Here is a 14,536-nt window from a genome sequence, read left to right on the forward strand (position 1 = left end):
TCTTATACGAACAAAATAAAGTAAATAGACCGCAGGTGTTAATCAGTTCATCAATCATATTTAGAATTATTATCCATATCTCGATTGACTTAAAATGAATGGTTTTCTGTTGGTAATTCGATTGACTCTATATAAGATCTAGTCGATATTCCGTGGCCACTGGTAAGTTTATTCATGTTCCGTATCTTTTATTCTATTTTCTGTATTTTGAAATCTTTATACTGTATCTTGTATTTATTCTGTGCTCTGTTTTCTGTATTCCGCATTCTGTATTCCGTTTTATTCTGTATTCTTAATCTGCCTTCTGTATTCTGAACTTCATATAAGAATATATTATCAGTATGGTATAACGGTGGGATGAGGACGTCACACTTGATGTCATATGCTATGAAGGAAAGTTGCTGTGGAAATCGGGGCTGTGGAAATCGGAGCTGCTGAAATCGTCACTACTCAAACCATATTACATCATCACTTCATGAAGCAGATACATGAAAAAAGATTTGAGTATCAAAATGAAACATCTGTCATTAATGCATATAATCAAAGGTCAGATTATGTAAGGAAAATAAAGCCAGAGTCGATAGGCTGATCAAGTCAGCTAAGGGACTTGCGGAGGAACTCCATCACATCCCACGCCCTAAGATGAGTTTTCTGTACATTAGTCAAAGAAAAGGCGTACAATTCACTAAATCAGAGTCTTTAAAGATTCAAAAAAGACTTGCTTCAAGTCTTACTTTGCTTGAAGGAGCTTATAGAAAATAACGAGTTTATGCTCTAGTCTGCTATGGTATGATAAGTTGTCGGCATTTGAGAATAACTAGATGTGAGCATATATATTGTGAAGTTGTTAAATATTTGACGATCAGTTCATCAGTGTTTTTAATCGAACGATAACAAGAAATAACAAATTCTAGATGATCTGCTGATAGATGATTACTAGCGATCATCTGATTCAGTCCATCAAGAAGCTAAAAGAGAGAAGACTAGCTTTGATTCATCAACAAATTTAGTTTGGAGCGGTTTTTTTCAGGATTTGAAGCCTGGTATGAGAATCACTGCGTATCAAGCCCTGAGATCGCACATTAACGTGACTAAATGATGCCTGCTGATATCTATAGGCTGTCTATAGTAACCCTGTCGATAGCCCTTTTTCTAACTCATCCAACGCTTCTGTGGTGACGAGACATTATCGCAGAGCGCTGGCTGGATCATTATGGGGGGGGGGGTTCATTTTAATAACACGAGGCAATGCTACCATCAACAATAAACAAAACTGTTCACGCCATTAAAACCAACGATTTTATCTGAATATGAACTGGGTGAAAGACGTTATTAAATCACATGTACACGGCCTATGGATTCTCAACAAAACGATAACCACACGCAAGCGAAGAGGGAAATGTTGGTAAATGAGGACATCGATTACAAAGAGAAACGAAAACTTGCACGATAAGAATATTAGCATTTGTTATTGCAGCCCTGACTGCTTACACAACAAAAATATATTTGGATGATTAGAATTAAAATGGCATTTTAGGTTTAAAATTTCAACCAATAATGACATTTAGCCTTTGCAATAATGGACCTTGCAAGCTAAAGCGAAGAAAACCAGAGGACCAAAGCCACGAAAAGAAGTCTTCAAAATACGAAATATAGTTAAATTGATTTTCAAAGCAAAACAAAACAGGACACCTGTGCATATGCAAGATAAACTCGTATACTAGATCAGACTCTAAAGGAGGAAGGTACGACAAGGAAAGGTAGAAATTCTCATATAGTTTTGCTAAATTAGTTTTTTATGAAATCCGAATTGCTTGGGTAAAAAGGAAAATTCCAAAGAAATTCTGAAAACGGGGGTAAATTATGCCGAACTTTGGTAATAATCATGTCAGTTGCAATAAAAAAGACATGGCTGGATTACAAGTTGTTTGGAGCACTAAGATCTCAAACAAAATATGTTCAATCTTGAAAAATGTACAAAACAGAAGCTTCGGTTTGCCATGACGTCACAGTTCGGAGGGTAATTACCGAACGACTACCTGATCTTCACCTGTACTCTTATCATGAACTGCTGAAATTCTTTATTCTCCCAATTAACCGATCGTTGATAACAGCTGGCATCAGCCGCTCTAACCATTTTGATGGTTCTATATTGAACTCCCGATACCAATGAAATGGTTCGAGATAACGAATGTCCGAGTTATCGGGGGTTTGAGTTATCAGGGAGTTTTCTTAAATACACCAATTCAACTTACAGCCTCATTTGGAAAAAAATCAGTACGAGAGCGAGGATTTTAGTCTACTTGAAGTTTCATTACGTTCTTGCTCACGATATTGATTTCATGACGACATAAAGGTACAGATTTTTAAGGGGATTGACCGTGATTGGCGACTAGGGGATAAAGTTTCAGCCGGAATGATTTTCGCGGTCAAACCCCTTGCAAGTTTTCAAACTTCATTTCTCAGTAAAATCTAAAACGCAAGCACAAACAATAGAAAAAACTGATTCCAGCCTAAAATTGTGGTGATAAAACCAAATCTGAGCTTTAAAAAGTCGCATAATGAGGTTTAGAGAAATTTTCAAAACGAGGCCGTAAGTCGAATTGGTGTACTTCTGTCTATCCGCTTTCAACCACCCTGCCAAGCTGACTTTGAGACTCCAAAGATGACCGACATGCATGTGCGACGAATTTTGCATGCAGGGGGTATAAAATGCAAAAAAAGTGCTGAGATGCATTGTTGAAATTAAAAATTTTCGCAAATCTTTTGTTTCTTTTCCAACTTTGTATTGATAATTTCACGTTTCGTCTTGTAAGTAGGTCATATAGTGACGTGAAGGCATTGTGACGTCATGGCACACCAAAGCTTCTGTTTTGTACATTTTTCAAGGTTGAACGTATTTTGTGTGAGATTCTGACTGCTTCAAACCACTTGTAATCCAGTCATGTCTTTCTTATTGCCTCCGGCGTGAATATTACCAAATTTAGCATAATTTACCCCCGTTCTCAGAATTTCTCAGGAATAGAGTTCTAAAGTGATGACGTCACAAAAATCTATTTTTTGAATTTTTGAATTTTGACTCCATAACCTGAAAGACCATCATGAAATACCTCTAAATGTGCAAAATCAGGCAAGTGTATTACGAAATGGCAGAGATATGGCCACATGTTTACTGGTTCTCTCCCCATCAAACCTCTGTATTTTGGTCTTTGTTCATAACTTTATGAACAGAGCCAAAATAACAGTGATTCGTTAGCAAACTTCAAATCTTTTATTAGCCATATCTCAACCGATTTTAGACATAATTGACTAATTTTACATATTTGAAAGTATTTCATGGTGATCTTTTACGCTATGTGGTTAAAATTCAAAAATTCTAAAAATAGGTTTTTGATGACGTCACACTTTAGAACTCTATTTGTCTTTTTATCCAAGAAATTCAGATTTCTCATAAAAACTTGTTTAGACAAACTATTTGAGAATCTCTACCTCTCCTGGCTGTACCTTGCTCGCTAGAGCCTGGTGTAATTAATAAGTTGTTTCATCTCAGTTTTTCACATTTTTTCTGATGTCAATGACTTCAGTTGAAATAACTCGCACATGCAAGGTAAACTCCCCACCACTACTAACTCTTTATAGATAGTTGGCCTTAATTACCTTATTTATAGCTATCAGCCGTTCATTTAGTACGCCAACTTTAAACAAATTATTTATTATTATTATTATACTATATATCAGGCAGTTTTTTGTCTGAAGTCGCTAAATATGCCTTTAATCAGGTACCTAAAGATGCCAGACATTGCCGACGACTATCTAGGAATTAGGATGCAATTTTTATCCTAAAAAAAGGCGACACGTCTATCCTACTAAGGACTAATGTCTCTTTGTAACATACGATCTCTGCCACACTTAGAAATTTCGTTAAACATCTATTTATTACGGGGTAGCATAGCGGTCAAATCTTTGATTGGCTGAGAGCTCTGTTCGCTACCATGTTCAAAGCCAATCAGCACACAGGATTTTCACAACAAAATCGCTTCGCAGCTAGAATTAGGCCCATTTTCGCCATTTCAGCGAAGCGATTTTGTTGTGAAAATCCTGTGTGCTGATTGGCTTAGAATATGGTAGCGAACAGAGCTCTCAGCCAATCAAGGATTTGACCGCTATGCTTTACGGAGTATGCTTTCTAAATTCTGACTTTCTCAGCCTACATGGATTTAAGATTTGTACGTCAAAACGTTAGTAAAGCTCTTAATTTTTGTAGCGATCAGTTTTTCAGCCATTCGATTTGATCAAAGAACAAAATTCCCACTGCAATCGGCGTCTGAAAGGTACAATCTTAAACGCATTAACTCTACGGTACGCAATTTTTCTGAAGCAATCACGTTAAGCTTTTGATTCGCTTGGTATTCCGATTGTGATAAATATGGAGGAAAGAAAGAATGAATTGTTCAGAATCTGGGCAAATTGGTAAGATCAACCTCAGCTTTGACATAAAGCGTATCCTCTCTGGTGTACGCAGATGTATCTAGTGCGCTCAGCCTCATGAACAGCGGGCAGCCTGATGCAATATTCATTTCTTTCACTGGTCGCTGGAAAGATGAGCTCGCAGGATCTGGTTTGAAAGCGTCGGTGACATCTTTCACACGATCCTGATCTAGAATGGTCATTGTGACTTTCTGCCTAAACGGCCACGTTAATAAAGCATCATGCTTACCCTTACATATGACAAAGAACAGGCTGATGTGGGAGCCTTTTCCGACGCCATCGCCATTTAGATAGATGCGGAGGCGCATCCTGTATCCATAGTGGCTTGTATAGAAGTAAGGGCTATAGAAGGAGACGTTTCTGCCAACAATGGAGTCATGTCTCTTCTTAGTGAAGCTTGTGATTGACCAAACGAGTATACCGTTAAATGATGCATTTTCAAGATCTTCGATTCTGTCATTTTGCTCAGCCATATTGATTGCGGTTTTCTGCTGGATATCTTCTAGATTCCCAAACTTTTGTTCCATTTTACGTATCGAATCTCTCACTGCATCGATGCTTCGAGAAATCTTCTGAACTTCAGATGCCAGACTGTCTTGGAATTGGAACGAAACAGCTGTTATTTTGCTCTCGAGATCTAAAATCTGGTCACTTGTAGACTGACCAGAAATCTGAAAATCGGATGGCAGGCTTGAAAATGACTGTCTGAAGCTGTCAGCCGTGTCCGGGGTCGAATCAGGTACAACTTTCCCCCGACCTTTTCCTGGCTTGTGCTTCATGGCAAACCCTGATTCATCAAACTTTTGTACCTGGTCGACTGGCTGTCTTGAGGCAAAGCCACGCTGCATTTCTTCACTCATTTCGTATAATTTCTGCGCAACATCAAGTGTATAATTAAGCAAATACGTGTTGTGGTTGACCTGTTCATTTTCCATGTGTTTGCGTTTCTCATTCTTTTTCATTGGCTGCAAACAATCAAGTTAATATTGTGAACATGTCAAAGACATAAATAAATATCGTAAAGTCAGTAAAGACTTTGTGGGTGATTCAGAACCACTTGAAAGACAGTGACAGGCGAATTTCATGCCATAAATGAAATCAAATAAAACGAAGTTTGGCGGTAATTTAAATGCTTGGGAGCATAAGCTGAACAATAATATGTATACTTCTGCTTGGGAGTGGAAAAATACTTGAAGATGTACCAGCGAATGTCCCTAGGGAAAGCGTTTTGAATTCGGAATTCATGTTGAGTAGCAGCAAAATTATGAGTTGCCCCACTAGATACATGAGCGGTTCATATCAACGTACACGAGGCGACAGTTATGGGAATCCATTCACAAACCTCGGTGCTGACAACAGGGCATGTATGAAGATAGGTGGAATAATTAGTACCAATCTGAGCATGCAGAATAAAAGACCCTTTCAAACATCTAATTGCTGCAAATAATAGCCATGCTGAAAATCAATTTGCAAAAAAATCTGGTTTGGAGCATAGAGTTTAACAATCTTCATCCCAATAATCTTCTCTTTCAATGTTCATTAGATTTTATCATCAAGCAGGTAGCATATGTTAGATTGTGACCTCATCGTTTCCTTGTGTTTTGTTGCATTGTTGTTATGCTAATGTTTCTCGTATCTGTTCAAGATGGCGTTTATTTTTCGTGATGGTGGTTTTAAATACTGCATTGTTTCCACTGATGACTTTTCAAATGTAGTAGCTGCATATTTTCTCAAGAATAAGAGTAATGCAGTAAGAGCTACTGAAAGGATTTTAACAGATGTTGCTCCTTATGGCACAGACAAATACATGAGATCTGATGGACATGGTGAATTTATTTAAAGGAGTTTGATTCCTATCTTTTGAAAAATGGAGTTAGATATGACACATCATGTCCCAACTCTCCTCATGGGAATGGCACTGCTGAGCAACACTGGTGAACCCTTTTTTTGAAATGGAGAGATGTCTTCTGAAACAAGAGAATGTCGTGCCAGTAAAGAATTTTGGCCTCATGCAATGATGGCGGCAGCTTATATACGCAACAGGTGCTAGAACAAACTTCTACAGAAGGCACCATACCGTGCTATGACAGGGCAGAAGCCTAATCTCTCTAATATGAAGACCTTTGAATTTGAATGCTTTGCATAAAAGGAGAAAAGAAGTAATAGAAGAACAAAAGTAATGTTTCTAGGATATGATAAGAGCAGTCCTTCTAATCTTGTTTTTATTCCTGCAACTAACAAAATTATGAAGTACTAAGTTGCGAAATTTCCAATCAAAAAAGTGATTGAGCAGCAGACACAAACAGAGAGCGTGTTATCTGATTATGAGGAAACCATGCTCTTTCCAGAGCTACTAAGTGATGAAACAGAGAAAGCAACAAGTGAGGCCAGGCTAGAGCCAACTGATAATCGAATACCATCTGAAAGTAGATATTCTGAAAGAGAAAGGAGACCAATAATTCGTCTAGGTGATTGCATCGCCGAGGAAGAAATTGAAAACAATCAGGTAATGAGTTCGGGTGACTATTGTTATAGAGTTTCAACTTTTCCTCAGACATATCAGGAAGCTTTGCAATCTCCAGACTCTTAAAAATAGAAAGGTGCCATAGAGGAGGAAATAAGCTCCTTTTTTGAAAATGGTACTTTTATAGTAACAACATTGCCAAAAGGAAGAACACTGGTAGGGCTGATCGCTGGGTTTACACCATAAAAGAGGGTGCAGGGGAAGACATTACCTAAAAGCTAAAAGGCAAGATTTGTAGCAAAAGAGCATAGTCAGGTAAGAGGAATTGATTTTCAAGAGACTTTTGCTCCTACTCTAAGTACATTATCAGTTAGAGTGTTATGCCAGCTAGCAGCACAGCATAACCTAATTTTAAATCAAGTGGGTGTCAAGACAGAACACTTAAATACACCATTCGATTGTAATATCTATATGGATCAAGCAGGTTTTGAGAGACTCCTAGTTCTACCAAAAGTAAAAGACTGGTGCATATTAAACAAGTTACTCTACGGATTAAAGCAGTCAGGTAGAAAAAGGAATATGTTACTGCACAACTTTCTATTAGAGAACAATTTTGTTCAGAGCTCAGTTAATAATTGTGTCTATATGAAAGAAGCTGATAAGAAAATGGTTTATATGTTGATTTGGTTGGATGATACAAATATTGCTGCATGTGGAAATTAAATTATGAATGAGACAAAGTTGATGCTTCAAGAAACATTTAGAATGAAAGACCTGGGAAAAACGTTATATTTTTAGGTACAGAGTTGAACAGGGAGATGGTTCTATAAAGATGTCACAAAAGAAGTATTTGACAAAGATTCTAGAATGATTTCAAACGTCTGGTTGTAAACCAAAGACCACAACTTTAGAGCAGAAGCTTGACTTCTCTGACTAGTCAAAGTCCAATACCAAGCTATCAAGAGAGGCTGTTGGCGGTTTAATATATGCGATGACTTGCACAAGACCGGATCTTGGTTGGGTAGTTCCACGTTATCACAGAATTAATCCAATCCACTACAGAGTCATTGGACAGCAGTGAAATATGCTCTGAGATATATGAAAGGTACTTTGGAGTATGTGTTATGCTACGGGGAGTGCAGAGAAAATTTAGACTTATTTGGTTATAGAGTGATGCAGACAGGGCATCCTCATCAGATAGGAGAAGTACCAGCGGATATTGCTTTAGTTTGAGTGATACAAGCCCACCTATTTCTTGGAAATCGAAGAAGCAGTCCACAGTTGCTTTATCATCTTGTGAGGCACAATATATTGCACTAGCATCAGCTAAAGAGGAGAGTTTATATCTTATTCAGCTGCTTAATGACTTGAAAGAATCTTGTCAGTCAGCAACTATCTTTGATCAAGGTGCCATTGCCCTCTCAAAGAAACCTGTAAACTGTCAACACGCAAAGCACATAGATATGCGTTATCATTTTATTCGATCAACACAAGAGACAGGTAAAGTGACAATTAAATACTGTCCGAGACAAGACATGATTGCCAATTTGACGGCTAAAGCTGCTAGGGAAGTAAAACTGAAAAAAATCAAACATTTTATTTTTGGATAGACTCAAAACTTTTATAATCACTTTTGATATGCTGATTTATATGAAATCAAGAGAGGGTGTTAGATTGTGATCTAAAAGTTTCCTTGTGTTTTGTTGTATTGTTATGTTAATTATGTTTACTTATGCTTCTCGGTGCTGTTCAAGATGGCGTTTATTTCATGTGTTCACATATCCCTCTAAATCGACTCCATCATATCCCTCTAAATCGCAAATGAATATAATTTGACAGCATATAGATTTAGAGCTTACTCGTTTTGATGTGCATCCAATTTTGATGAATGGGCACGCCAACACTGCTTCGTCACAGTCCGAATTTTGATGTGTGTCCAGCTGTTGCAGAGGAATAGTAACAAACCATCAGTGGTGGACAAAACAATTTTTATATTCATCGCTTTAGGAGCTTTTGCAAATTGACGTCCGTTTCTTATCAATGTTAACAAAAACTTTTTGTATGTGTGTTTATGGAAACTCCTATTTCGATAATCGGTAAGTTTTCAACACTAAAGTGTCTAAGACACATTTATTTGAAAGATTCAAATGAACTTGTTTAACGCGAAACATTTTTGAAAATTACAATTATACATTCAAAAATTTCACTTGATCGTAGCTTCTTTTCCGTAAATAGATTTTTCTCTCTCATGGACTTGAGAACTTGAAAAAAAAATATAATTGAAAGAGAAAGCCTGCATGGTTTTGTTTCCCGAAAACAGGAACGTCAATTTTGAGAGGAGAGAGATTATAATTTGACTAAACAATTTGGTTGAATTTAGTTTTGAACTACCCTTGCATGAGATAATTCTTCGCTGTTTTTGAACAATGACCACAGAAACTGCATTCTATAAATGCAAATTAATCATTTGAGATTTTTTTGCCACTCCTGCTTATTTTTCAATGCAATTATTCCTTAATATCCTTTCCTTTAACCTTCAGCAATTTTGTACGTTTCTTTCTTCTTCGTTATCCTCCTCTCCTCTTACTCACTTACTTTTCTTCATCATCTTTGCTTCTTTCCTCTTCTTCTCCCTTTATTGCTTACTCCCCTTCTTCTTCATATTCTTCTTTATTTCCTTCTTACTCCTCTCTCCTTTTTTCATCTTCCCCTTCTTCCCCTTTTCACATCTGCTCCTTCCTGCTCTTGATATTCTTTTTCTTCCGATTCTTCTTTCTCTTTATCTTCCCGTTCCTCTCTTCTTCTTTTATCTTTTTTCATCTTTTTCTGTCACTTCTGCTCCCTTCCGTTCCTGGTATCCTTTTTCTTCCGCGTTACTTCTTCCTTTTCGTCTTCACATTCTTCTCTTCTTTTTTCGCCTTCTCCTTCTTCGCCCATCTCATCTGCTCCTTCCTGTTCTTGACATCTTTCGACTTCTCCGATTTTTCTTTCCTTTCAACTTCTCCTTTTTCTCTTCTTCTGTCTTCCTCTTCGTCTATATCTTCTGCTCCTTTCAGTTCCTGATATCCTTCTTCTTTTCCGATTACTTCTTCCTTTTCATTTTCTCGTTCGTCATTTCTTTTTCCACCGTCTCATACCCCCTCTTCATCTTCGTTTTTTGATATTTTTTTTGCTCTCATTTATTCTACCCCTTCATTCTTTTTTTCTTTTTTCTTTCTTCTTGTCATATCCGCTATTTCATTTCTTCTATACATTCCTTTTCTTCCTTTTCTTCCTCTCCTTCCTCTCCTTCCTCTTCTTCCTCTCCTTTCTCTCCTTCTTCTCTTTCCTCTCCTTCCTCTCCTTCCTCTTCTTCCTCTCCTTTCTCTCCTTCCTCTCCTTCCTCTTCTTCCTCTCCTTCCTCTCCTTCCTCTCCTTCCTCTTCTTCCTCTCCTACCTCCCTTTCCTCTCCTCTTCATCCTTTTCTTCCTTTTCTTACTATTTTTCCTCTCTTTCCTCCTGTTTCCTTTTCCTTTTATTTTCCCACCTTCCATTCTTCCCTTATTCTTTAAGAAAAACCTTCCACATCACGCTTTGTGGCTTCGGAAATTGCAAGTCCACTTGAAGTTCTTATCACCATTATAAATCAAGTTATCTCAATGTGATTAAATTCGACAAGTTGTGATAAAAGCAAAAAAATCAGACAAACCTGCCCTCGTAAGATGTCTTTTCCACATTGACTGCATTTGATTTTAGCCATCGGGCATTTTGTCTGGCAATGTTTCTACGATCAATATACAATATAGTTAAATCATTTCTCCTCAAAACAGACATTCAGCATGAAATAGAGCCTCCAGATGATGTTTTTACATTCCCTATACATCAATTTTTAACATAAAACACAAACCTGTGTGGTCGTTGTTAAGAAAAAATTAAGCTCTGAAATATCAAGATCATATTCAAAGTGCTTAACCAAAGTGCGAATTTGAAATGGCAGTACGTGATGCCAGCACTTAACAATGCTCAGACCATTACGAATTGAATAAGGAATTTGAATCTAAATCTCCACATGCAATAGATCGATATACGTATTTTTGGTACAGTACATCTTCGTTTATCCGAACCTCGTTTATCCGTAAACCTCAAATTGAGAAATATTTTAATATTGAACATTTTTTCCCTTTCATTCAGCCAGAATAAGACCAAGTTAATTTAACTTTTAGAATAGCGACGCTTGGAACCTTTAAGGAATGCAGAATACACGATATCAATTTCATTTGTGAAAAACTTCTTTCTTTACATAATGGTGTCTGTTTATTCGCGGCAGAATTTTATTGCAAGGGGCATCGCTTTCATGTTGAGTGTTGTTATCTTTTCATGTAACAACTATGTTCATTAACCGGTGCATGTCCGTTAAACAGTGAATTTTCCTTGTCTCTATTTTGGTCATTTGCATGACGGCAGAATATTTTTCATCAATTTTAACATAGAATAAGCTATATTGGTGACTCAAAATTCCGTCCAGTTGGCTGCACATTTATATTCATGCCGTTCGGATAAACAAGGATGCACTGCAGTGGCGTAAGGCAGTTAAGGGCACAATAGTTTGATAACTAAGGGCACCCGATCAAAAAGGACCTCAAGCTCGTCCCTAGTTAACGTGGAAAACATTAATTTTACATATTGCTATTGTGTTTGACATGCCATCTTGGATGGTACTTTCTTGGAGTCTATCAAAAGGGACGCGTCAAAGTTTTATCTCAAGGGCTCCAGATGCCTTCGTCACGCCACTGTTTCTTAACAAAGCTCGACAATATTTTCAACTCTATGGATAAGACATTAGATTAGATATTTCCAGTCAGTGCCAACAGAAAATTGGAATGTACGTTAGCTAAGCGTGGAAAGCTTATTTGAAAACACAAAATTATTCTTTGATCCAATAAACCTACCTTGGTATTTGCAACAACAACCATTTCCCCACATAGCTGGCAGGGTTCTTTTCTGTACAGACATTCTGTCTCCAAATGCTGACTTAAAAACTGTCTGGGGACAAGCTCACCACATCCCTGGTTGGCACAGGTAATATTAATGTATGGACATTGCGAAATATGGTCCTGAAACAAACAAAGTTGTAAGCATGGACGGATAGGGTCAGAAATAGGTTAAATAATCGATAGTCTATTTTGGCATTGCCATTGTTTTTTAAAAATTTCAAAATGGGTATAAAAAAAAGCGATCAAAAAAACGAGCAAGGGATTCTAACGTTTTAAAGCAGCTCAAATTGCAAGTGATAAAGAATTTTTCAGTCTTTCAAGAAAAAGGTGTTCCCGTACCAAAATATTTAGTATATCACTATCCGACATTTGCAGAATTTTCATATTTGGCTAAAATCTAAATTTTGGACAAACACGTTCAGTGTTGCCATATTACAATGTTTAATGTAAGAATTCACCATTCGCACTATGCTTTATTTACAATGTTTATCAAGTTTAAATTTGACCTTGAAGTCACATTTAGAATTTAGAATTGATAACGGAATTTTTACTCTCTCTCTAACCATTTTCCGCAATCTTCAAATCATCTTTTAAGCAAAAATAAACTTTTCATGATTACAAAATGACAAAGTTCATGTTTCTAGACCTCATAGTCTTTTACGGGACCATTCCAAGGACACCCAGCACTGTTGTTTTCACAAATACCAGTTGCGTTTAATATCTCGCGCTCTATGAATTTATCGGGAAATACCTGAAAAATAAGTGAAAAGAACTTTCACATTACCAGAAATAGTGATAACGGTACAAGAATATTCAATACAGGGCAGAAGCTGAAATGATTAATGATTTTATCGAGCTGCAGGAGCCCAAAGGATAATCTGGCGTAGCCACGCCCTTGGACTCTAATTAAAGGAGGCAACGCCTATTTGAAGATGTTGGAATAAACCAACTGTCCGTTTCGATTGCAATCAAACATCTTTCAATGTCCGACCCTCCATAATTTCTTAGAAAAATCCGAAGTGCCTCTTTTAGATGTTAGGTAGGAGGGGGGGGGGGGGAGGGTCAGGACCATTCCTTATTCCTCCCCTGAATATAGTAAAGAGCTTACAGTGAAGAGCTAGGCTAACAACCAGTCAGTCTTCAAAAATTCAAAAAGAAAATAAAAACCATTTTAAACAGTGTCTCTTATCCCTCCTAACTAATTGCTTGTTTAATTATAGGGGGGTGGGGGGTGTTTACAGTGAGGTGAGGTAGCCCAGTTATGTTTTTATTAGGCAATGTGGCCTGGCGGGGTACCTCACTTTGCCAAGATTGATTTTATCCCGGCTTTAATAAATGAAGCTTCGAAAAAGCAAACGTATTAAACTCTATCCTTCTAAATGTCGGCCTTCTTCAAAACCAGTGGCGGCGCCAAGGGGTGGTATGGGGGGGGGGGGTAATTACCTCTCCATTTTTCTGAAAATATGGTCTATATATTTCTTCTAAAAATAGATTAAAAAGCGCTGGGTAGGGGAAGATCAAATTTCCCAAGGAAAGGGACGAGTCACTGGAAAGAGGCAAACAGGGCGTGGGCACACTGACCACGCCCATTACCCTCCCACTCTGTAACTGCTGGCGCCGCCACTGTTCAAAACCATTCTTAATTTTTGAACCAGAAAAGACTTTTTGAAGAGGGCTAGCCTGGTTAGCCCAGTGGTTTAGCCGGGCTGAGCGTGCTTCTTCTAACACCCCACATGCGCGCTTCAAGTCAAAACACCCCGATTAACCGAGCCAGCCCCATTGCCTGTGTTTAAAAGGAAAAATCCTACCCCACCCAGGCGAGAGCGATTTCAAATTCCAAAGTCAGAATAGCGGGTGGCCATTCCCCATTTGACTCCATCCAATACCATGTTGAATAGGAGGAAGTGCTCATTTGTAAAGGGGACGTTATGACGACACTTTACTTAGGCAGAGGGGCTGTCCCGGTTACTGGGGAAGTCCTCGCCATTGTTATATTGCTTTTAAGCACGGGTTATTCCCCTTTGGCCAATACTGTTAATAGGGAAATTCCATATTGCCTTTCACCGGCCTGAGATTATGTATTCTCGGAAGGGTCTTTCCAAGAACATGGACTTTCCAAGAACAGGGAGGCATTTAGGGTCGCATGGTAAGCTCATATATTATTTTTTTGCCACATTAGTTAAAAAGTAGACTATAGAAGCAATTATAGACAAAAAATCAAAATTACTTCAGCAACTTCGATGCCATCCACTGGGCAAATGAAACTGGAGGAAGATCTGCGGAAAAAAAAGTAAAATAGAATGAAGACAATGAGCAGAACTCAAAAGTAATAAAACTTTATCTTAAAAAAAAAAATACAGGGTATGCCAGGGGGTTCTTTAATTTTTGTTGTTTTTTATCATCATTTTGTATTCTTTAATTTTACTTCGCAAACAAGCGAGCAAACATGAGGTGACTGAAATTTTCAGAGCTTAAATTTTACAACTGAATTAAAATTGGGGCTCTAGAGTACATGTGGAATGATACAAGGACTGTGATATGACCTTTATGTTTGGGGGAGCCGCCCTGATAAATGAGTGTAACAAAAGACATTTTAATAATACAAGAAGAT

At 37.7% G+C, this 14,536-nt stretch overlaps 1 protein-coding gene and 1 long non-coding RNA gene across 2 annotated transcripts in view; one reads left to right on the forward strand and one right to left on the reverse strand.

Annotated features, from left to right (window-relative positions):
• The window catches only part of LOC135693908 (TNF receptor-associated factor 5), a 16,532-nt gene continuing 1,996 nt past the window's right edge, over positions 1–14,536 (reverse strand). Inside the window, exons 2-7 of the mRNA XM_065212486.2 lie at positions 14,153–14,201; positions 12,572–12,676; positions 11,881–12,045; positions 10,641–10,715; positions 8,812–8,892; positions 1–5,453 (exon numbers count right to left, since the gene is read on the reverse strand). Of these exons, the coding sequence (XP_065068558.2) occupies positions 4,452–5,453; positions 8,812–8,892; positions 10,641–10,715; positions 11,881–12,045; positions 12,572–12,676; positions 14,153–14,201 (1,477 nt within the window). The 3' untranslated portion in view covers positions 1–4,451. The remainder of the gene's footprint in view (positions 5,454–8,811; positions 8,893–10,640; positions 10,716–11,880; positions 12,046–12,571; positions 12,677–14,152; positions 14,202–14,536) is intronic.
• LOC135693914 (uncharacterized) overlaps positions 13,967–14,536 on the forward strand; it is a 20,222-nt gene continuing 19,652 nt past the window's right edge. Inside the window, exon 1 of the long non-coding RNA XR_016144231.1 lies at positions 13,967–14,071. This is a non-coding gene — a long non-coding RNA (uncharacterized LOC135693914). The remainder of the gene's footprint in view (positions 14,072–14,536) is intronic.

This window comes from Rhopilema esculentum, chromosome 11, assembly GCF_057945365.1.
Source record: "Rhopilema esculentum isolate cy_ngs chromosome 11, ASM5794536v1, whole genome shotgun sequence".
NCBI classification, from domain to species: domain Eukaryota; kingdom Metazoa; phylum Cnidaria; class Scyphozoa; order Rhizostomeae; family Rhizostomatidae; genus Rhopilema; species Rhopilema esculentum.